This window comes from Falco rusticolus, chromosome 7 (assembly GCF_015220075.1).
Source record: "Falco rusticolus isolate bFalRus1 chromosome 7, bFalRus1.pri, whole genome shotgun sequence".
Taxonomy (NCBI): Eukaryota; Metazoa; Chordata; class Aves; order Falconiformes; family Falconidae; genus Falco; species Falco rusticolus.
The window spans coordinates 45,589,020-45,613,649 of NC_051193.1; the positions used below are offsets into that span (position 1 = coordinate 45,589,020).

Below are 24,630 nucleotides of genomic sequence, written 5' to 3' on the forward strand. Positions count from 1 at the left end.
TGTGTGAGAGAGAGAGAGAGGGAGGGAAAGAAAAAGACCCCTTTTACTGTGCGAGATCTTAAGGGGGTTTGGAGATCTGGTCAGCTTTCAAGAACATCTGAATCCTCTTAGAGCTCCCTGGCCCAGCTGTGAGTGTGTGTCTATGCGAGAGAGAGAAAGAGAGGTTCCTGGTGCCCCTCCAAGCGCATTAAGGACACTCGGGCCTTTTAATTTTAGGAATGAATGCTGATACTTGTGTTTCTTATTGTGATCCGGCTGCCATGGATTCGTACTACAACGCAGCCTCCCAGGGCACAGAAGGCTCCTCGCCTTTTAGGGCATTTCAAGCAAGTGACAAGTTCAGCCCTACTTTCCTGGCCAGCAAAGGACAAGGCTTTGGTGACAGCAGCACTAAGTGCCGGAGCCGCTACAGCCAGCAGGAATGTCAGTCCCTGGATGGCAGCGTGCAGGCTCCCGGCTCCGCCGGAACTCCGGCCTCCTTTAACAAATACCCTCCGCAGCAGCAGCCGCCGCACCTCTACATGCAGCGAGGCCCCTGCAAAACCCCCCCGGAGAGCAACCTCAAGCTGCAAGAGAGCAGCGGCCACAACGGAGCTCTGCAGGTCTCCTGTTACGGTGAAGTCCTTGGCGTACGGCGCGGGAAGCACCGGGTGCGACACCGGGCAGAGACGCCCGGGGCTGGAAAGGGCCTCCCGGGGGAGGGAAAGGGCTGTTGGGAGGGTGGCTGCCCGGCAGGACAAGTCCTCCGGGGGTCAAGGAGACCTTGCCCCGCACCGGCCCGCCGAGCAGTGCTGCCGGCCCAGCGCGGCTCTCCCCGTCCCGCCGCGGCGGGGGCCGCCGGGCCCCCCGAGTACCTTCCCCCGCAGCCGGGGCTGGAGCCCGCCGTGCCCGCGGGAAGCCGCCTTTCCCCCTGTCCCGCTTTGCGGTGATTGTAATGGTAATTTCTGAGCGGGGCCGATGCGCCCCCGCAAAGCGTTGGCTCTTGAGCAATGCAGGGAAATCCGCAGTAAAGCGGGAGAGAGACAGAAAGAGAAAGAAAGAGCGGACCGCCGGGCTGCGCAAAATACTCTCTTCGGGGACCCTCTTCCAGAGGGAGAATTTCTGGAAAAGTTCGCCGAAATCTTCACTTTCCGCTGTAACGGTCTCCCACTCTCCAGGCTCTCACTTTCTCCCCTAATTGATTTCTGCTCGGCTGCAGATAACCCACTCGCATCCTCTCCGCGGGTCATTAGCGGCAATTAAAGGCACTCCCTTGCGCTGGCGCTCGGCAGGACAGCCTGGAATGGGGTCGCTTTCCAAGTCGCTTCCGAACGCGGGTTTAAAAGGCTTTTTTCGCGAGGATTCTGCTGTATCGAGGCAATTAGGGAAAAGGAAAAAAAACAAAACAAAATACCCCCCCCCCCCCAAGCCACAGTAAAAAAGCCAACAACCAAACAACTAAATCCCCCACAACTATTTTTCCGAAGAAAAGGGAAGTGGAAACGAAATCTCTTCCTCTCCCTCCCGGGGAAAGCGGGACTGTCCCGGCCTGGATTCAGCGGGTCGCTGCTGATGGGGGGCAGCCATGTCCCCGTCCTCAATCCGCCGGTCCACCGTGAACCCGCCGGGCAGGGACAACGACAGGGCCGTGCCGGGCTCTCCAGGGAGCCCCCAGGACGGGCGGTCACTGAGGAGCGGGAGCGCGGGGAAACCGGGAGAGGCCCGGGTCAGGCCGGCGATTCCACCTCTAGGCTCTCGCTGTCATTTTGGGTGCCCTTTGCTCTTTAGTTTCCCTTTCCCCCATATCTAGACTCAAAAGGAGGCAGAAGCGCCTTTCCCCTGCCCACCGCCCGAACCCCGACATGCCGGACCGCTTTCAGGCGCCGTCGGTCACCCGCTGCCTGCAGCCAAGGTGTCCCCGCACCCCTCCCTGTCCCCGAATCCCGGTCCGCAGACCCGGTCCCTCCCCACACAGGTGACTCCCTTTCCGGGGAGAGGACGTTCAGTCCCGGCCGCGCTGCCCGCTCTCCACCGGGCCGGGCAGGGGTCAGCCCTGTCCCCCCACCTCGGGCGGCGCTCTGCCCGGCCCTCACCCGGGTGGCACAGCCCGTCTCCCGCTGGTGTTTTTCCGCCGGGCCGCGGAGTGGGGCAGGAGGGCTCCGGCCGGGGCTTAGGCTGGGGTTCTCTCCCTCTCCCCCGCTCCCTCCGTTCCCTGCCCCTTTCCCGCGGACGGACAGTCCCGCGACGGCGCCAAGGGCCGCTCCGCATCCGCTGAGGCCTTCTGTGGCCAGGCCGGGCCCACGAGGAAAGGGCACGGTGGGGCCGGGCAGCCCCGCGAGGACAAGCACGCTCTCCGCTCCCTCCGGGCGAAGTGGGGGCGCAGGGGAGCCCCGGTGCCTTCCCGGTCCTGCCACCCCGTCCTGCTAACCGGTTCTCTTCTCTTTGTAGGTTGCAAAGCCCAGGGCACCGGCTTAGCCTGTGATGACACATTACAGCCCCCGGCAGAGGCACACGAGTTTATCACTCTCCTTAACACCGCAGGGGTCGCCCCCTCCCGCCCCGTTCTCCCCCCGCCCCCGATTTATTTCCACGCGGGGCTCCGGGCTTGGCTCCAGCGGGAGCCCTGCGTCGTCGGCGGGTGGCCCGGCCCGGCCCAGACCCGCGCTCGGTGCGAGCCCCTTGTGATGTGGCTGGGGACGATGGGCTGTAATAAAAGACACATGGATCCGCAGGGATAATTAGTAGCAATAATAATAATAGTAATGGTTAATGATTGAAGAGAGAGACTCGCTAATAATAGCCAGATCGGGGGTTCGCAGAGCGACTGCAGCACCCGTAGGCGCCTCTCCGCCTTCCCCCCAAGGGCTGAACGCACCGCGCTGGGCGCAGGCTTTGTCCCGGTTCCAGGGACCGGGATACCACCGAGTCCGGGTAAATGCCTTCGGCGTGGGTGAGAGCGGGCACCGGGAGCGCCGTCCTTCTGCTGCGCAGCGGGCGGGACGCAGAAGGTCTCCCTCGGGGAGCGGGCAGCTGCCCGCTGCCTCCCGCCGAGCCCGCGGCCGCGCCGGTGCCGGTGCTGCCCGTGTGCGCCTTGTGCGGCCGGGGAAGCGGCGCGGAGGCAGCGGGGGCCGCTGGCTCCCCGCGTTCCAGCTTGCCCGGGACTGAGAAGGATGCTGGGGTGGCGGGGCGCCGTGCCCCTAAGTCCCTCAATTTTAAAAACAACACCTCCTCCCGCAAAAGAGGGGAAAACCCACGCAAAACTCTAGGCCGATAAACCGGCAGGCTCTCCCGCCGGGCAGTGAGTGCCTCAGCGGCCGGCTCCCCCAGCCCCGCGCCCGGAGCTGCAGCGGGCCCCCCCGCCCGGGACGCTCCCCGCACTGCCCGGGGGACGCCGCTCGCCCCCGTCTTTCGGCTTGTAGAGCCCCCGGGAGAGCCCGGAGCGGAGCGGCGGGGCCCAGGCCGGCGGGAGGCACGGTGGGCACGTAACGAGCCGGTGGGAGAGGGTCTACCCCTCCTTTTTTTTTTAAAAAAATTAATTTTAATTCTTTAATAAAGAAGTCGTTTTGAGTTATAAAAAGCCCGTGCCTGCCATCTATTGCTTTCGGCTTCTATTTCTAGATCTAAGCCTTTCCATTGCATTGTAAGGATAAATATAGGCCAGGGAGAGCTGCTGCCGTAAATACACGGCGGACACGAGCGGCAGTCGCCGGAGCGCTTCCAGCCTGGCTGCTGGCAGGGCTGGTGGCACCGGGCGCCGGGCTCCGCTCGGCCCTCTCGGAGCGGCGGCTGCCGGGCTGGCCCGGGGGGGTCCCGGCGGGGCTCCCCGCCTCCCCGCCGCTCGCCCCCCCTGCCTGTGCGCTGCCGACAGGCCGGCGGCCTCGCACGGCTTCCCCCGCTGTCCCTGCCGTAAATAGGGGTACGGGTTATCCCGCAGCCCAGCACCGGCAATTAAAGCCAAAATCTGAAATAAAAGCTCTAAGAACAGGTTATATATATCTTGGCTTAGAAGGGGAAAAAGCTTTCGAATGATTTATGTGCTGTAGTAATCTGACTTGCCATTTCTACTGCGTGGAGCTGAAGGAAGTTATACGTCTTGAAACATATGTATCCATATACACACACAAATATATATGTATATTGCTGTCTAGAAGGACGGGCTGGGAAAAAAATCCTTTGCGGAGTGAAGGCGAATGTGATGGGGATGTTTGCTCAAAGGAAACAGGAGAAAGGAAACAGGTTTTCTCTAATAGAGGAAATTCTTTAAGTGCCCGGTTATGCAAATAACGACCATTTCTATTATTTAGCGAGCAAATAAGAAGTGCAGCCTAAAGTGCGTTATTAGCAGAAGTGCAGAAAGCAACTGCCGTAGGAATCAGCGGCTCGCTGTGTGCTTTTTCAAATTGACAGTTTTAATGCATTTTTCCTCCTCCTCCTCCCCCCAGTGCAATGTAAACTGCAGGCACGGCAGGAACGAGCTCGCTGGCGGTCCCCGCTCCGCCTCCCAGGAGAGACCGCTGGCTGCCAGGCGCTCGGGGCTCCCCGGGAGCGGCGTGGAGCCCCCGCCGATGTCGAGGGGCTTTGCAGAGCTCGCCGTGCGCCGGGGAGCGCCGGCAGCATCTGCCTGCTTCCCCCGGCTCCGGCCGCAGGCCCCAGCCCGGGGCGAGAGGGGGTACCCGGGGCCGTGCGCTCTCCCCGGGATTCTTGCGGGGCGATGCCGTGACCCCGCACCGGTGTCTGGGAGCGTTACGGTGTATCGTGTGTTTCCCCCGCCCCGCTGTGCATCCCCGCAGGAGCGGCTCCGCCAGCGGCCCGGGATGCAGAGGGCTTTGGGAGTGGTCCTGGGCTCCGGCGGCCGTCCCGGTCCTGCCTCCCCTTCCTCTCCCTGTAGCTTTGATCTGGGCTCCCGGCCGAGCTCCTTTCCCCGCGGAGAAGAGCGCCGGCGGGGTGTGCTCGGCCCCCCGCGCACCCCGGCGGGGAGAGGTGCGGGGGGCGGGCGGGGGCGATGCTGCTGCCCTGCCTCCCGCGGGGGGCAACAGGAGAGCGGCAAGGGGAGAGGAGTGCGGGAGAGAGGCGCGGGCGGGGAAGCGGGGAAGGGCAAGGGGGGCCGGGACCCTGGCGGGCACCCGGGGCGGGAGAGGTGAGCAGAGGCGAGCGGGCGGCGGGGCCGGCCCCTTCCCGGGTGCCGCGGGCCGCTGCCCGGCCGCGCTCGGCCGCCGCTCCCGGCGCGCTGCTGACGCCGCCCTGGCAATCGCCCTCTCTTTCCCACAATAGGGCCACCAGATCTGCCATTCAAGGGCTCCGGCACCCTCCCAGGGAGGGGAGGGAGCTCTCGCCAGGAGTTTGGCTAAGCCTCTGTTTGAACAGGCACTCGGAGGTGCGGGATCTCCTCCGCGGGAACCTGCGGGCTTTCCTCAGGGAGCAGGAGGCGAAGGTAGGGCTCACGCCGCTCTCCCCGGCTCGCAGCGAGACTTACTCGCGGCTCTTCCCGAAGATGTTTTGCGCTTCTCTTGACTTGGCCGGTCCATCTGGCTGGAGGCTTTTATAGGATTCCTGACCCGAGCTGTTTATAACGCTCATGTGTCAAAGGACCTGGAGCCTCCCTTCCCCTGTATTCCTGCCTCTCCCCCCTTGCAGGAAGATGTCTTTTCGCACTGGAGCTGTTTATTTTCGATTTGTCCGCTGCTGATGGGGATTAACTCCACTTTGGCCCTACGCTTCTGCGGTGCAGGCTTGTAACCCCAGCAGGACATTACCAGCAACAAGGAGGGTGTGGAAGGAGAGAGAAAGAGTCTTAAAACTTTTACTAGTCTCTGTTAAAGCAACACAGTGCGAAGCAGACGAGAAAAATACTGATGGGGAGAGAGATTTGGAGATGCTTACTGAGTGCGTCTTTTCCTAAGGGTTTGGTGTAGGAGTCCTATTAACAATATATGCCGATGCCAGATAGCGCAAATGAGCTGTGTGTGTGTTATCTGGGGCTGCAGGCTGTTTATTTTGTGCAGCCTTTTGAGTGTACATTCAGTGTGGTTGCATGACTAACTGGCTGGAGTGATTCACTGGCTGCTTTATGGGTGACTGCTCAAAACAAGTTGTGAATCAAAAGAGATTTCTTTGGCTGTGGTTTCTAACCTCCCAAGTTAAATGCACTCAGGGTTTAAGGGGAGCTAATGTGCGGACTTCAATCCCTCAGACCTTAAAGATTTATTTCTTTTCCAAGCCCTGCGTTCAAAGTCATGATGAGTTTCCCTTGTAAGAGGGAGGTGATGTCTGGGAGGCTCGGAGCCAAGGTCTGCTCCAAAGGACATCTCCAGCTACAGCCCTGTCCATTTGGTCACCCTAGTTCCCAGCTCTTCAGCCAGTTTTGCTCACTGGAGTCCTTAAGCCACTTCATTCGGGGCATTTGGGTAGCTTTAGCAATTCTCAGGTAAAAAGCATGGTGCATCGTGTGGCAGGAAGAGACTTTTCTTCCCATTTTGCAGCTGGAAATATTGAGACTCAGAACCTGTGAGCTGCTTGTGCAAGGTGAAGCTGCCACAACTCAGTGGCATCAGTGTGACCTTCCCAAGGCTCTCAGCTGGCTGGAGGAGGAGCCCACAACCAGAGTCAGAAAACTCACAGAGCAGAGGTCCTGTGTTTCATTTTGGAGGGGACTGAACTTAGTGTTTTTGACAGCCAGGTCTTCATTTGGTGCAAGAAGCTGTAGCAATTGGTGTGTTCTTGTATGCTCAGGTCTTTCGGTACATAAAATAGGCTTAACCTGGCAATCCACATTAATGGTCTAATCTTTAAAAATCAACTCATCAGGGTGGGCAACTTATACTGGGCAACACAAGACATGGGTTGGTCACTCCATTTAAAAAAATTCTGAGAAATGCCTGCCCTAAAAGTTGTATGTTTCTGAGGTATTCCTCCTACACATCTGGAAAAAAAAATCTCAATTGTTAATCAGCTTGGAGAGCATAAGTCTAATATCTTCATGTAGATACTTCCAAAAGGAGAAGAGAAATAATTCTGAATCAGGAGAAGCCTGAGCAGTAAGGTAGCTAATACAGGACCCCTGTGACTCAAGAAACATTTATTAAGAGAGAGATGGGAACATTTCATATGAATAAAGTGTTAGAGTAATTTACCATAGTTAGATGTCTCTCAGCTGCCTGAACTTGTAAATTAAAGTTCATAAGTAAAGGAAAAAAGCTACTTACATATGTTAGATGAATGTCCTCCACTTTATTTTCTGTGTAAGTTCAGATGAATCAATGTTATTACACATACTGGTGAATCTGCTTGGCTGTGTTTTCATTCATGTTTGCAAATCGTCTTCATATTTAGACTGTCACATACGCAGACATGATGTGAAAGAGCAATTGTGATCACCATGATATTTCTAGGGTGACTTTTTTTGATGAGAAACAGACGGGTCAGTGAGGAATCGGGGAGAGGGGTGGGTGTAGGAAGGAACAGAGATGAATGAGAAGAGGCAGGGGAAGAAGAAGAGGAGATATCTTGGATGACTGATGAGCAGTGGCAGACTCAGCACTAATATTGAAGGTGGCCTGCAACTGATTTTACGGACTATGTAACTATGAATCCACCAGCATAAAAATTTTTCTCTCTCTGTTGAGAATAGCTGTGATTCAACATGTAGTAGCTGCTATCTTCAAGTTCCAGCAGGATTTAGCCATTACAAGCTGGTATGTCATGAGCTGTGGCCTCTCCTTTTCTGCACAGATCAAAGACCATTGCATCGCCTAACTCAACAGTTAAACGGCTATTTACAACTGATCATTCTTTTCTAGTGAAGATGCAGTTTAAGGGTTTATCCTGTTGCAGTTAAATCTGCTTGCTGGAAACAGATTGTTGAATCAGTATTATTTCTAAATATACTCTTTATTAGCAAGAACTGTGTTCATTAGCTGCCAGGCAAGTAGGTTTTCAGCTGGTGATGGAGCCTGGAAGGTAAACTGGTTTAGTTGCTGATAGACATGCTGTATGCTGAGGCTGGGTGAAAACTCTGTAGGGCTTATGAAGATAGCAACTGCCTTTATTCAGTGAAAGTCTGAAAACACTATGAAACCAGAAGGAGGGAGTCACCAGAAAGTCGAGGCCCACCACAGAAGTACTGTCAATGGGAAATGAGGGACCTGAGGACGAGACAGAACAAATATTTTTGGCAAGCTTCTGTCTGGGGGAAATGAAAGAAATGTGTAACGTCTCGAAATAACTTCTATCTGATTGCTGTTGTGTTTAGGGAGATAGGGCTTTGTGTGCGAGCACTGCTGCATAAAAGAAATACCTCAGGTCTCATCAGGTCCTGCCTGTAGTGGAAGCTGCCTCCTCAGGACTTCAGATGTTGGCTGCCTGCTTCAGTTGGGAGTGGTAACGCTGGTGTCAGGGTAGGATGCAGTTTCCAAAGAGGGAAACGGGGAACTGTATTCATTCTTTTGATGTAAGAGGAATCAGATAACAAAGGTGCTTGCAGACATCTAAACTAATCAGGAGCAGTGGAAAGTGAAAGGAATTCACACCAGTATCAAATCAAAACAAAACAAAGTTGTAAACTGTGCACAGGGTGAGAGGGCAATATTGGAAATTTTCCCAGAAAGGGTCAGAAGCAATCAGACAGTGCCCAGAGAGATCCAAAGGCCCAGCTGCAAGACCCCGACTCTGCTGGGGAACGCATGTGACACAGGCCAGAAGGTGTTTTATGAAACAGGGGAAATGGGAAAATATTATTCAGCCTGAAATTTAAAAGGAGGCCTGAGCCACAGCAAGGTTTTGGAAAGAATAGAAAACTATCTCAAAAAGGAAACCAAAGGCTCACCAGGGTACCAGTACCATCTCTGGTGTTGGTCTCAGGCTGTTGGGTCTGCCAAGCGGGGCTTGGGTCACCCGTAGGACTGGCCATTTCCAGTGCCTGTGCTCTGTAGTGCAAGCACAAGGGAGGCCCACAGCATCGGATTTTTCCAACCCCAGCAATGCCACTTGAGAAAGGACCCCATGGGAGGCTGACACATGTCCGTTCCCATCATGTGACTGGCTGGAAAGAGGAGCCGGGAACAGCCTTGCCCTGCAGCGCTTGTTCACAGAGAAGAGCCTGAGACCAAACGCTGGTGCAGGGGTACGTTCTGTAGCCTGGATCGCGGTGTTGGTCTTTGGTTTATCAGGTCAGGCTCTGAGACATTCTGGAGCACCACGTGGTTCTTTTCCAGCCTTCTCTGGGATGGTGCATGCCCAGACCTCATCCTGGAGTGGAGTCAGGAGCACAGCTGTGGCAAGGACCCATACCTGAGAGCTGAGAAGCACTGCGTTATAGACATAACCTGGCTTATCAAGATTTGGTCTGAACCTCGTAAGCAGATTGGAGCCAGATATCAGCCTGAGCTAGACAGGACACAGCCAAATGCTAGAGGGCAAGAGGAAGAAGAGACCCACCTAAATTGGCAGAGGACCTGCAGACGTTTTGTGTTCCTCACATCTCCAGATGCCAGTGAGGACTTCCAAAATAAATAGCCGATGGACCAATTGCTAGACACTTAGGCAGATTGTGCAAGAGGCCAGAAACGCTCCATGAAGCTGTGGGATTTATGGCAGAGCTTAAATATTGCATTTCAGCCCTTGAACAGAAGTCGGAAAGCTTGTTGCTTTATATAGGTGTAAGGTCCTGTGCTAGAGAGAAGAGTATTTCCGTCCAGTTCATACCACTTCAAGCTATTAGGAAAAGGAACTTATGCAGGATAGAAAGCAATGGGGGATTATCTACAACATCAAACATGAGTGCAGCAGCTCGGTTAAGTGCGGCTCTGATGGGGAAGGGAAATATCCACAGAGAGGGTTGTTATAAATATACGGCTAGTCAGGACAGAGCCTCATAAAAGTCTACTGAAAGGCCCAAACTCACCTCAGAAAGCAAGGGGAACTGAAGCTGCACATGCAAAGCTGGGTGATGCTGGTTTTAAATTAGAGTTGAGGCTGTAGCAAGGCTTTGTGGTGCCCAGGGCTGGATATTAAGTTGGTGTTCAGAGAACCCTGCTATTCCCTTGTAGCCTTTAATTAGTTTGCTTTTGGGAAGGGTACTTTTGTAGCTGGTTTTACTGGAAATCCCCTTTACCTTGGCCTTGGTAGCAAAAATTGGAGTTCTTGGTTGAATAACCTATTTGCCTGCATTTGGCAGTGGTCCACTTCAGAGAGAGGGCTAAGCCCAAGCAGCAAGAGAGGGGTTTATCGCCTGTGTAATTTAAAGGCATCGCAGGTGCTCATTCAGGTACTGCAGTTGGTAATTAAAACTAGACAGAGAGGGAGATGATGGGATAATCCAAAATGGAGCCACCCCATGGGTATGAGGGGAGGCAGGGACTGGGGAAAGTGTCCTTGATGTGCAAACATGCATACGGGAGACTGGACCACTGGCATCCAGGAAAATGCTCAACATAGTATAAGGTGGGAGATGAACGAACACTCAGCATGTACATCACTGGCTGGGACCTGGGAGTGAGCACCAGGGCTTTCAGCCTGAAGTGTTTTCCTTTGAAGACATGGCTCATGTGAAAGAGAGGTTTGGGCAATCTGTTTGCGGCGCCTGCCTCTGTGGGCAGGCCCCTGAGCTGTCTCTTTGAGCTTGCAGCCAGTTCTTGGACCTCCTCTGTTGTCCTGGTTAGAAAAAAAGGCCAGAAAGAGCTTTGCTGTGTAATGTATTAATCAAAGGGTGCTTGTGCCTTACTATTAATAGATAATATCTGGGATATGCCTTACTAGGTTCATTTTGGTTTCCATAGTGGGTATCTGGAGGTGAAAATGGCGTTCATGTTAGCACAAGTCCATAGCGAACTGTAGCATGGGTCTCCCATCACCTGTGGAAGGCAGCCCTCACTCGAGAGACCAACACAGCAGGTATTGCACAGCCAGCCACCCTGTCCCTGCATTATAGCTGAGGATATCCTGGCATATGGTGGAATCTTTAATAGGAACTAGTAATGTTTTATAAACAGGCTGTCACGAGCTTGAGGCTGCTAGTCTGAAATTGAACCCAGGGCAAGGTGAACTGTTGAAAAGAGGCCTAATGCTGACCAAACGTTCAGCCCGGGGTGATCAGGCAGCACTTCCCTAGTGCCAGGGGAGCATGGCACTGTCAGCCTGCCTGGCCTTGCAGGGCACTGGTTCTGCTGCTGGAGGCTCAGCTTCAGACTTGCCAGGATTACAAAAGCTCCACATGCTCCTTCTGAAAAGAGAAAGCTACCTCCGTGGCCGGAGGAGGGCAGCTGGGCATTTTTGGAGCTGACGCAGTTTCTGTTGAACACAGCTGAGGCTGCCCGTGGGGTGGGGATAGCACTGACACGAGCCCATAGTCACCAAAGGCTAGTTCTGCCAGCACCTTGTTCAAATGCCTTTTTGAGGGCAGACACCTCCCTCAGCTGGACAGCGAGAAAAGATTGAGACTGCATCCTTTTTTTTCTCCTTTCTTTCACAACCTGCAGGAATGAAAACACCCTTGCTTCATCCAGTATATATAGGTTCTCAAAAGCAGAGGTCGAGGAGCTAGAACTGTCCCTCAGAAAGGCTCCCAATATCAAAACAAGGTGTGATTGAAAAAAACGACCTCATTTGGCGACCGTGTCAGCTTTTCAGTATAGACTTTCTTCAGAGTAGCGACTCAAAAGCTCTCTGGTCATGGTGGGAAGGCTTGGAATTTAAAGCCAAACCGTTGTATAGGAGGTGGAGAAATAAAACAATGGGTGATGAGTACTCATGAGAGCTCGTTACACCCAAAACACTCAGAAAAGAGGTTCTGGGGTTTCATTATGATGTCAAAACCGTTGGACATCTTGAGCTTGCAAAATTCTTAGTCAAGCCAAGAGAGAACTGGTTTTGACAAAAATGCAGATAGATGATGGAAAATTACTACAGGAAATGTGATGCATTTCTTGCATGTGTTGTATTTCAAAAGTGGGTCCCCAAAGATGGGGAGAAACCCTACTGAGCAGTGCCTCCTGGGGACCTTACTGCGAGTCATTGCTGTTGATGTTGTTGGGCCTTTGCCTGAGATGGAGTCTGCCAGACAATATTTGTTGGTAGCTATGGATTTCTTTAGAAAATGACCTGAAGCTTACCCAAAAAGGAACCAAGAGGCTGTGATTCTAAGGGATGAATTTTTCACCATATTTGGGGACCTAGAGATGAAGAGTGTGCAACAGGACAGAGGCTTTGAGGCCAAAGTGTTTCAGCAGGTTTGTCAGATGTTAGTAAATGCAATAGGAGATACCCAGCATCCTATGGATGGTGAAGAGGGGAAGCTTGGCTGGTGCTGGGAGGAGACATTGAACCACTTGCTTGGCCTAGATGCCCCCATTTACACTCCTGGTCTCCCAGTGTTGCTCCTCAAGGCATTGGTATCTAGCTGCCCCATGTCAGCATCTGCGAGACTACAGTGTGTTTTGCACAGAACCAGAAACTGATGAGGGGGCAACTGAATCATCCCCCTGATACTTTCCAAGAGAACGACAAAAAGACCAGGACTGATCCATCCCTTTGTCTATTCTGTTGATTTTAATGACTTTTAGAGGAGTAGAAAGGGAAAGTACAGTCTGATCCCAGTTCTCCTTTTCAGACACTAGCCAGGAAACATAGCACACTCCTTGCAAGAAGTTCATAGATTTGGGCCATTTGATGTGCTCTGGTCCGGCTCATCTGGACTCTGCAAAAATCAAATGGCAGGGCTCAGTTTTTTCTAGAGAAAACCAAATGCAAGTATTGCCTCAGGCAGCACGCACGTTCTCTGATGTAGGCTTACGTGTGGAAACCTGGCTGATTGCACATCCCATGGAGATGGGGAGATTAGGAGCCCAAAGCAGATAATCTGTGGTGTGTAGCAGTGACCACATACATGCATTAACACATAAGAGCTCCAGGAGGAGTTATGAGGGAAACTGAGTGGGTCCCAAAAGCCAAGAATACAGCTGTGGATGTTAAATCTGACAGGAATTAATTCCCTGCTGGAGAAAAATAGGGAATGGCCTGGTTTAGCCTACAGATTTCCTTAAAACTAAAAACTTTGCTGAGAACTCCTTCTCAGGGGGTCAAAAGGAAAGGGAGCAGCAGCTGAAAGCCTGCAGTGGCATCCCAGTGGGAGCACAGTCAGTTTGGGTTGGCTCTATGGAAATGGCCCAACAGAAAAATGCAATATGAGTATGTAGGTAGCTAAATGGATTGCCCTGACACTCTTCCTCCCTGTATGTCTGAGATGAAGCAGGTCCATGGGTCTGGGTTCTGCTGGCAGGAGGCTGAGCAGGGGGTGGTTTTGCAGGGGTGCCTGGTGATGGTGAGTGAAGCAGCTCCCTTTTGCTCAGCTCCATGCCAGAAGTACTGACACAGCTGTGTGAGCATGGGCAAGCCAATGAAACCGGCAGATGAAGGCACCGAATACTGCTTGAAGCACATCCAGAGCAGGCTAGGAACACCCGGAGCAGGGGCCAGGGGTGAGCAGGGAACCCAGCAGTGTGGCGGTGTTAGCAGCGTAGCACCATGGTGGAATTCAGCAGGGCCCATTCCTTGCCCTGTTGTCTCCTGCATGAAGGGATATTGCACTAGGCCACCCCTTCCACAGCCCCAGCTCTCCTGGCAGAGCTTTCTCCTTGGGTCAAGAACCATTAAATAAAGAGATGACACACTGGCTTCCAGCCTGTCCCCGACTGGCAATAACCTGTAAAGCTTCTTACTGTAGCATCTGAACATCTACTGACAGGAGATGGAACACCCAAGTTTTCCTTTCTGTTTATGTCAGATCATGTTCTTAACAAAGTTACACACACAAACACACACATATTCCCCATCCCTCTCAGCTGGGAGTTATTTTGCAAAGGAGTGAGTTACATGGGAAGGTTATTTAGACTAGCATGTACTAGTTTGAATCAAATTGGACTGTATAGTAGTTGTGCTAGCCCTGTTTATAAGCCTTGCCTTCATCAGCTGTGGGAGGTGTCGATGGGGAACAATGGTTTGATTTAAGCTGATTCGGGTAGCTACATCCTTGCTTTGGAAAACAGAGGACACAAGCTGCAAATACTCAGAGTCCCTAATTCCAGGCAAGCCTCTCAGTACTGGCAGGTGCAGCACAGGGGCTCTCTGACCCCCTCTTTGGGATGGAGAACTTCCACAGTTGCCTCTAGCACTAAAACCTTGTCTCTAAAACCCTGGCTTGCTGGAAGCTACAACCTCGTAACCGTGTTCCCTGAAGGAGTTTTGTAGTTTGGAGCCCCATTATTTACATCTGTTACATCTGACTGTATAACTTCTCTTGAGAGCGTTATGAACAAAATGAATTGCAGCAGAAATCACACATTCTTGTACAGGCACGTTTGCCTCTCATGAAGTTTGCAAAATCACGACCCAGTTGTATGGTGAGCTAGTAAATCTGGGAAGGCAGTGTGCAGGAAGCCTGGTCTGAGACGAGAAGGAAGGAGACAGCAGCGTGCTGCAGCCCCCAGCAGCTTTCCTTGCAGATGCTCTGTGCCCGAGAGCTGGGGGTGCTTTGGGAAGCCGATGCTGAGGCTGAGGCCAGCCGGTGCCTCGTGGCCCCACTAATGCTGGGAGTTCGCAGACATTGGAAACTGGTTATCTGTTCTTCCCAAATTTCATTCTTCCCAGACCCTTGCAGACAGGTGTATTTCTGAAGAATGGAGGAAGACGGAGCGGGTGGAAAGGGCCCTCGCTTACTCTCAGCTGGGAAACTCTGAAACTCTATGTACCTTTCAGACCGGCACTTTTGACATGTATTGATTCCAACCCATGTTTTATGATTGTGTATTTTATTCTCCTTTCTAGGCCATCCTGCCTACAGTCACTTTTTCCCACGTGCTGTTGAGGCTTCCCATTGCTTCCCACCCTGCTAGAAAAGGCAACTTTTAAACACGGAAGCTCTGGTTGTGGCACTGGTGTAGGGATGGCGTCTTCTTTAGGCAGAGACCTGAGCTGGGGGCTGTGTCAGGACACAGACACCCTCATGTAAATTAGAAATCTCCCAAAACAAGGGCTCCCCTAAGGGAGTATTTTCAGAGACAGGGGGCATGAGGAATGAACTCCCCCTGCATTATATTTGCAAATTGTAAGCAAGGTATGATTTTTCAAGGTCTGTCTGGGACCCAGGAGTGTTGTTGGGATGACGTTGGTGAGTAATCTTTGGTCAGCAGATTGTGTGTGTGCGTCAATCGGTGCAAGGAGTAGGCTGCTGGAAGGTGATCTGTGGTGGTGAGTGGTACACGGTAGACACATGAGATAAGAGTTTTTTCTGTTCCCTGGTTGGATGATCATCGTTGGCAGAAGTAGGCTTCTGGGGTAAATACTCCTTTTCGCGGGTTCCTAAAGATGATTTCTGTAAATATTTGCTAATGTTTACTTGACATTTGCAGTCACTCATGTCAATATGACCCCATCCAGGAATGTTAACTCGAAACAAACACAAAAGTGGGCATGAGCTCAGCTGATGTGGATACAGTTTTTAATTTAGGCTGATTTTCATGGTCATCATCTTTCACGTAATCATCCAGTTCTGCTGAGAATTAGTCGTGCTCTGGGAGCTTCACTGTTTCCAAGGCTCATGATTTTTTTGTTCTCTGTTAGGAAGTACGTTACCAGAGTCACTGTTGTTTGTGTTAACTGCCTGACACTTCCTACCAAAATCCTGCCTCCAGTTGCTTCTAACTTAATCAAAACTTAACAATATGGCCTGAAAGCTCCCACAGCAGTTTTTTGCCTCTGGCTGTTTTTATAATACTTTTTTTTTTAAAGTTCATCTGAATCAATTAAGCTGTTTCCAAGAATGTAGCTAAAACTAAGCACATTTTTGTTTTCTCCAGTTTAGAAAAAAATCTGACAGTGTCCTTTTTCATAAGTTCTGGTGCACTGTGCTGTGGAGCAAGATCATCAGACTTGCAGTGGAGCTGGGCTTTGGGTAGGAAATGTGCTTTGTGCCTCTCCTCTGAAAAATTATCTAAGAACAAGCCTTAAAAAGCTGTGGCTCTCACTTGCTCAGTAGCATCAGCTTTGATTTTCACACCTAAACACACTGCAAGATTTCCCATGTTCTGGGCATGTTTCTGGCCAGGTCTGAACTCACTCTTCTTGCAGTGGCCATTTACCCCAGTAGATGGTCCAGCCTTTCTTGGACCCAGGCAAAGGAGGGGAGCACACTGGTTGATGTAACTGCAGTCACGAGAGAAGCTGTATCTGGGGAAGCAGCAGAAGGCTGGGATAAGAAATCTGGGTGTGGCAGCAACTTGGTCTGAAGACTGGGGAGTGTGTTGGAGTGAATGGGGTCTTAGGACTGAGTGGCCATGATACAAAGGTATTGCATGATTCAGGGCATCTGAGAAGCATAGCTGAGGCCAACAGGACCTTCAGCTCCAAGCTGCAAGAACATTAGACAATGTTAAGTGCTCTTTAAAGCTCAGGCTTAGATATCTCAGAGTGGCTGTTGTGCATTTGGTGGCTCTCTGTCTTGGTTTGCCATGGGTACAACATGAGCAATAGTGGTGCCTCATCTCACTGGGCTCGTTGTGGCTCAGGCATATCTCTGTGACGTTCTGATATGACTCAGTGAATGCTGTGGGAAGCCCAGAGGACACTGCTGAACAGGGCGTGGATGTCATGCAGTAAGTAAGGATTGCCTTCATATGTTGGATGATGAGAAAAAAATGGAGAACTGTTCACTGGGGGTAGGGGTCCAGTATATATCATCTGATGACCCAGAAAGCAAGAAGTATGTTAGAAAATAAATAAGAGGAAAGGCACAAAAGCCCTTCACACAGCGCTCTCACTGCTCTTCTTCCTGTGTCTGGTAGCTATGTTTGGTCCCAGCGCTGGGCGTAATCATGGTGCTGAGCAGCCAGGGGTCACCCACAGTTGGCAGAAGCAGTCCATTAGTGCCAGTGGAGCCACACCACTCTGGGTGCCATCCACAGCCACAACAGAATGAGGGGCAAACATCTTCTCCTGTTCAGTCTGTCCCCAGAAAAAGTTGGTCCCAGAATGGCTTCATAAAGAAATTCAGTGATGGTGAGAGATGCACGTCTTGGCCTGGTTTGGTCACCACCAAGTGCAGTGACCAGACTCCAGTAACTTCAGTGGTCAGGGCTGAGTGGCTGGAGAGCACGTGCAGGGTGGGCAGACACTGTGGGAGTGCGGCTCACCGGGCATGTGCAGCCTGGGGAGGGAAGTGAACCACAGAGGTAGAGAGAAAGAAAAAGAAATTTTCTTGGCTTGTGCAAACCTACTTCTGTTGTTGTTTTATCCCCCCTCCTCCTCGGTGACAGTTAAATGTGTTGCAAGGTGAAGCAGTCCCCAAGTGAAATGAAATCCCCTTTCCCTTCTCTGACCTTGGAGTGCATAGCGCTCTGAATTACTTGACAAGCACAGTTTACCCTTTGAGCAATTCACAACTCCCCTTTCTCAAGTAAGAGCACACTTCTGTGGATTTTTTCCTTGCTCAGTACTACCTAATGGATTTTTTTTTTCTTAACAACTGTCATTTGCCCTGCCTCTTGCTATTCTCAGCTCAAAATGAAAAATGTAAGTTGCTAGCTGCAAATACTATTCGTTATTAATTTACCAGAGGAATCTTGGGCACATTCATCCCAATTTACTCTTAGTGTCTCATTATCAATAAACCTTTGCCTCACTGCTTCTGTAAATAATTTTCATCCCTTTCTTTTGTAAACCCTGTGGTTGGTCTCTGGCACAAATGTCTCATGATAATAATTGGCCAAGTCATGTAGTATGATTTTTACTCCTTGATAAGCTGGCAAAATTTCATTAAAAGGAAATTATTGAACTACACATAGAAAATTTTTTTGGAAGAAAAAAGCATTGCACTTCAACCATGAAGCAAGCAGGGTTTCCCAGTATTTTCCAGGGCATAGGCTTGCATCAGCGATCGGTATCATTCAAAAGACTTATATTAACCTGGCTCCTACAGGCAACATGCTCCTTCTCTGCTGTGATACAAGGGACATTGACCTAACTCTCCAGAGATAAAAGTGTACTAAGCTGGAGGTTACATTTTGGGGCTGAGGAGAAATAGGGGAGAGTTGCAAACATCTTCTCCCTGCTCCTCATGGCCCCAACAGAAAGAAATGCAAGGTGTGAGAGTGTAGCATCCCACAATTGATGGTGGGCTCCTGCTGGAGGCTGGAACAGTGTTGGTGGTTCCCCATCCTTGATGGCTGCTCTTCATGGCAGATGCCAGCGGTGAACATAGACCTGGAGCCAGACTGGGGTAGGGGAGGACCAGCTGCTACAGAGGCAGGAGGCCTCTACAGAGGCTACAGAGGCCAAAAGTTTATTAAACTTCAGTTTAACTGGAGCTGAAATATGTGCTTCTAACGCAGGGCAGCAGAGGTTAACGGAATCCTTTTTGTAGATGTTTTATGACACTCTTTGGGGATACATATAAGAAGACTGGGACGTTCCAAGTAATTTAAATAAATATTTGTTTAGACTGTGTAAGGGGCAACTGGAGTTTTCAGGCAAGTCAGTCTTAGATGGATTTTCCTTTCTTTGCCCTTTCTCCCCAGCTATAGTGTAGACATGCTGCAGTTCACAGCCAGGCCACACAGCACAGCTGTGCCCCCCCCCCCCCCCCCCAATCAGCTTTTGTGGTCAGCGAGACCTTGAGGCCACTGTGCACCCCCTGTATTGTATGGGTGGCTCATGGGGACAAAGGATGACAGCCCCTGGCTAGCAGGGGTGGCTGCTGCCCTCAGACCCAGTCAGGAGCCCAGGCTCCCCGCTCTCTCTCAGCACCAGCATCCTGTAGGGCCGCAGCACCGTCCCCTCTTGTGACCCCACAGCAGGGAGATGTTTTGCAGTGGGTGACCTGAGTAATGGAGTGAGGAGGGGTGTGGAGGTTGGGGGAAACAACCTGCCACGGTCAGGTTTGCTGTTAGTTACTTTGTTTTCCTCCTTGGTTGGCAAGTTCCCAGTTTGGTTGTGCTGCTTCTTGCTTCAGTTTGTGATTTTGCTGCCCTCTTTCTCTCTGCCTGTGAAAGCTGGTGCCAGTCTGCTGCCCAGCCCCCGTGACTGTGAGGTGGTGGGTTTGATAGCCTGATTTCTTTCTGGAATACTTCTAAAAGCCTAGTGCTCGTAGGAACATTAGCAATTCCCAGACCTGGCCGGCCTTGAGTTGCAATGTGCAGTCAGAATGGAAATAAGTTTTAGCTGTGCTTCCAAGAATGGGCAGGTTTGGGAAGGCTGAATGTTTTTCTTCCCTTGTGTGGGCCTTTCTTTAGTAATCAGCTGTACAAAACTGAAGAATAGCAGAACTACTTTGTTAAATAACCTGGCCCAAACTTTGGCCCAATGTTCAAACTCAACCCTTTCTGTGGTTCAATGGGGTTCAGCCAGCTTAGGGTGTTTTTCTGCTTTTACTCCAGCTTTCCTGTCATTCGTGTTTTCCAATTTCCAAGCGAGAATGGTAGCACACAAATCCCCCTGTGACGAGCTGTACTTGGGTAGCAATGGGACTGCCACAGCATCTTATCCAGGCTCAGAGTCTTCAGCTCTTCTTCAGGGGAGCACCTGGGGCTCCAAATCGGGAAGCACGAGGAGCAGCACAGGAGCTGTGCTGGGAGGATTTGTTGGGGCTTGTCTCACTGCCCGTCTGAAGTACATAACGACTTCACTTTGAGCGTAAGGGTAGTCCAGGGACACACATATGCTGCAGCTCTTTGCTGGATTAGGGCCGCAGGCTGGCTTCTTTAGCTAGGCAGAGCCCGCTCAGACGCCTGCAAGCCTTTTGAAGTTTGTCTCTCTCTAATTTGAACCAGGATTCCATAACGCAGAGGCAGCTGAGTTCTTGCTCAGCTCATGACAAAATGACTCTAATATCCCTCCTCCTGCCCCTCTGCTCTGCTGGTTATTTCAGGTTGCAGCTCCAGCCTTGTTACCAGCAGCACAAAACAGGCAACTGGAAGTCACCTCTGGGAGGCAGCTGAACTTCAGCAATGCATTGCTGCCACTGCTGCGAAGAGGTTGCTCTTGCAAAGCAGACAGAAGAATGCTGAGAGAGACAGACTGATGGACCAACCAACCGACCGACGGCATGGATGCTGTCTGGGCAGGCACAGACACATAGGATGGGGTGAATCACTTTCCAGGCTGGTAGCAGGGAATTAAACTGTGCCATAGCCAGACATCAGAGCAAGGCTCAACTCCCTTCAGGCTGTTTTGCCTCACCAGTCTTCCCCACCAGCTGGAAGGAGCATCCCGCCACTCTCCTTTAACTAGATGGCTGATTTATATCTGCTGTCATACGCTATAGCTGGTGGTACCTCCCCTGGTGTGTGGTTAATGTGGAAGGCAACATGCATTGAGACCACGGAAGGTTGCACCCGTGCCCTCTCGCCCCGACAGAGCAGATGCCCAGCTCACTCAGTGCCCAGCCTTGGACGGGAACTGTAGGGGAAATGCCCAGGGTGTGTTGTGGGGAAGAGGGAGGTGCTGACAGGTTGTGGGGAAAAACTCTGGAGGAGGTGACAACTTGCACTGAAGAGCCCTGTTTTGTCTTGCAGTGCTCAGGCAAGGGATCTCTTCAGACCCCCGCAGTGGCCAAAGGGCATGGGTGAGGTTAAGATGAATACATAAATCTGCATCCAGTGAGGAGGCTTACGCTCTTCCTTTCAGAGTGAGAGCTTAGCCCTAAGCCCTGCATCACCCTCATTTGTTACTCACATCGGAGCAGCCCTCAGCGTTTGCACAGGCACTGAATGGGACTGCCTGCCACCAGCCCCAGAGCTCCCCAGCGCTTACCTTTCCCTGCTGCAGGTATGAGTCTTGGAGAAGGGAGGGGGGCTGAATCCTGGGTACCTTAAACACCATCGTCATGTAACTCAGCTGGAGATAACTTCCAAACAGGGGAGGAGCAACCTTGCAACCTGGCTGCATCTAGTTTTTTCTAAAGGAAACGCAACCCTGAGAGAACTGGGTGATACTAAAGTAAGGCAGAGGGGTGGACTGGGCAGCTGCTCACAGTCAGTGACAGCTCAGATGGGAGCAGGACAAAGGCCCCATGTTGGGTCAGTGCATCAAAGTGTGTAAAACTCTATAGAGCCTGTCTGTGGAGAACAAAAGTGTCCAGCAAACAGGATGAGGACCTGCCTGTTCTGCCTTTCATTTACCCAAAGGTCTGTGGACCCTTTTGGACTTCACTGCCAATAAACAGCTACTGGCCTGTGTGTAGGTACGAGTCTACAGCTGAGATGATCCTATTCAATACTTTGTTCTATATTAGTGATGCTGATTTTTTTTTTCTTTATGAGCTCCCATATTTTGTCTTATTCAGTGTTGAACCCAGTCTTCAGAGAAGTTAGGTGCTTACATCTGATTCTGAGGAACTTGGGAAAAACCAAGACTCTCAGGCAATCATGGCCATGGGAAGGCAATGCAGAATTGCTTTGGAAGAAGGAGACTACTTATCCAAAAGGTATCAAATTCAGAGCCAAAAGGAAACTGAAAGCCCTTTCAAGCCCCCATCTGATCCTTGCCTGCCTCTTTCATCTTCCTTGGCAGGCAAGCACTGTGGATGTAGCAGTTCAGAAGTACTAGGTGGCTTTTGGTTCACATACACTGTTTTAGGCAGAGACACAAGTAGGACATAGCAGAAACCCACAATTATTTCCCAGCCGTTTGTGACATGCCTACAGTGGGAAATAAAAGAGACATTTTAAAATGCAGTAGCTGACCCATCTTGACTGTCAAACTTTTGAGCAAGACTTTGCACGTAGCCTAATGAGGCCACATCTGGAGTGCTGTGCCCAGTTCTGGGCTCCCCAGTTCCAGAGAGACAGGGAGCTACTGGGGAGGGTCCAGCGGAGGGCTACGAAGATGACTTTGGGATGGAGCGTCTCCCTTGTGAGGAAAGGCTGGGAGAGCTGGTCCTGTTTGGTCTGGAGAAGAGAAGAATGAGAGGGGATCCTACCAATGTCTACAAATATCTTAAGGGCGGGTGCCAAGAGGACGGGGCCAGGCTCCGTTCAGTGGTGCCCAGTGACCGGACAAGGGGCAATGGGCACAAACTGCCACACAAGAAATTCCATCTGAATATGAGGAAAAATTTTACCCTGAGGGTGCCAGAGCACTGGGACAGGCTTCCCAGAGAGGTTGTGGAGTCTCCATCTCTGGAGGCTTTCAAAACCCACCAGGACGCGACTGTGCAACCTGCTCTAGGAGAACCTGCTCTAGCAGGGGGCTGGATTAGTTGATCTCGAGAGGCCCCTTCCAACCCTGACTGTTCTGTGATTCTGTGATTCTGTGGCATGCTGAAAACCTACACCACCCTCAGCCCTGTGCCTGGGGCTGCCTGTGTGGGATCTGCTGAATCTACTGGCTGCTCCCGAGCTGCGCAGAGGTGACTGTCACCTCCCTCTGCTGTCACTTAAAAAGCCGTCTTGTGTCTGGTCCTAGCGTGGAAGAGCACATCCCCAAAGCACTGTGTCATCCCCTGTGGCCACTGAGGACCTTCAGGTGAGGAAAAAGCTAGGTCACAAAGAGATTCATGTGTTCATCAGAGAGAACCAAGATGCCCAGCTCCAGAATATTTGGCATAAACAATCATCTCCTTTTGCCTTCAGTAGTGAGGAAACTAGTAAGCAACTGAGCAGTTTCATTTTCTCCCTGTGGAGAAAATGGCAGTACATTTTCTTGCTCTTTCTCTTTTCTTAGCTGGTATTCTGGGAGCCAGAAAGTCAGCTACAATTACAGCAGGTTGCTAGAAACTTTTTTGTGCCTTCAAAATTCGTAGTCAGCTCTTTCCTGCTGTTCAAATGAATGTGCCACATGAAGAAAGACTTGGGGCATAAACTGTGCCTTTTTACTCTAGCCACAGCTTCTATGCAGAGTTTTCAGAACTGCTTTGTTTACGTAAAAGCCAGTTTTGTTAGTGTCCTTTAAATAACATGAAAGAGGAGCAAGCAGCGCATGTTGCATTTGTGCAGACAATACTGAGCTCTCCCCAAGTAGCCACAGGGTGTGTGAGTTCAGCTAATCAGACAACAAAGCAATATGTGCCCTCGAAAGCAGATGTTTGTATTGGAAAAAAAACACTAGTTCAGAAAAAAAGCAAAAGGAACAGCAACTTTCACAAACAAATAACACACACGCAGACACACACGGACACGTTCCCTAGGCTTGCTGTGACATATACTTCTTAGCAGCACTAGAGTTAATATTTATCAAGCTGTCTGTCCCCAGACGCACACAGTGGTTTACTCTGGGAGAGTGTAACCAGCCAGGCACAAGAGAAGTGCAGCCAGGGCTGAGGCAGTTTTGACTCCCAGGGAAGCATCTCTGGGGCACACAGAGTAGAGATAGAGCCAGTGACTTAAGTCATCTGCTGCTGGCAGGGCCACTGAAAGCTTCTGGACCCACTGGCGCTGTGTGACACTGTTGGCACTGCCCCCAGGCTGCTTTTCAGGAACAGGAGTTTTTGAGATCTTTCTGCTCCGGGCCTTAGCACCGCTCCTGCTGTATGCTCTGCTCAGAAAAGTAAGTCTCTTCTTGAGGAGAGGAGCCCTAGGTGTTGCCAGGAGGAGCACAGTAGAAAGAAATGCTCCTCTCCTCCTTTCATCTTTCTACAAGTAGGCTTTTCTGCAGCTCTGTCTGTAATTAGCTCTCCAAGGTGGCCAGGTATTTCATAGCTATTTTTAGTCCACAGATCTCAGTACATCCCCCCTTTGCTGTAGAGCCTCAGGAGGCTGCAGGCAGCAGGGCACCAGTGCCAACAGCTTTGGTCAGGCTCAGCAGAGACAGCCGGTGCCCACACAGATGAGCACATTCATGCAGTGGTCTCCCCAGCACAATGGGAAGTCAGTGCATGCAACGCTGTGAGCAGAGGAGCTGCCCAGATTATGTTCCAGCCTTCCTTCAGGTTCTGCAGGATCAACCAAATGAGCTCCCTGGCTGGGACAGATGGACAGATGTGCTTTCATACAGGAACCAGCTCTGTTTTATGCAAATGCAAGGGAACTGCTGGTAGACTGGACACAAGTGATGTGTTCATCCTTATCCAGAGTTGAAATGCAGATGCTCCAACCAGTTTCTGCTTAGCAGTAAGGGTAACTGCAGCTTCCAGGATGATGCCACTGGCTTGTGTCTTATGCAGACTTCTACCACCTGCATTTAAAAGATGGATGCTGCCCTGTTTTACCCTTCAGTTGGACCCGAGTGAATGTGTATATCTGATCATTGCTAAGAAAATCAGGGATGCCACATTCAGCTAAAAAATAGTGGGTCTTTTCTCTATCTTTAAACTCTTTGCTACATCTGTCGGCTTCAAAAGCACTGGCTCCCTGAACAGAAATAAACCTAAAGATTTGGGCCTTTATATGTCTAAAATCAAGCCTCTCCATTTTATCCTATATGACCCAAAATGTGTATATTTTTAAAATGATAGCCTTGTGCTGACTTCTAGGCTTCAATGACAGACAGGAGGCAGAAGGCTGCAACAGGCAACTTGGGAACAAGCATAATGGCTTCAGCATGTGTTAAGGCAAGATCACAAGGACTGGATAAGGTTACTACGGCTGGCCAAGTCCTGGAGGTGTGCTGGCTGGGCTGTGGGGCAAATCTTCTTTGGTAAAAAGTATAGAATACACTGCCCAAATCCTACCT

The 24,630-nt window shown here is 51.2% G+C and overlaps 1 protein-coding gene across 1 annotated transcript in view; it reads left to right on the forward strand.

The window, feature by feature from the left end:
* The first annotated feature begins 218 nt into the window (after positions 1-218).
* ALX4 (ALX homeobox 4) overlaps positions 219-24,630 on the forward strand; it is a 39,759-nt gene continuing 15,347 nt past the window's right edge. Inside the window, exon 1 of the mRNA XM_037395715.1 lies at positions 219-615. Coding sequence (XP_037251612.1) covers positions 219-615 — 397 coding nt within the window. The remainder of the gene's footprint in view (positions 616-24,630) is intronic.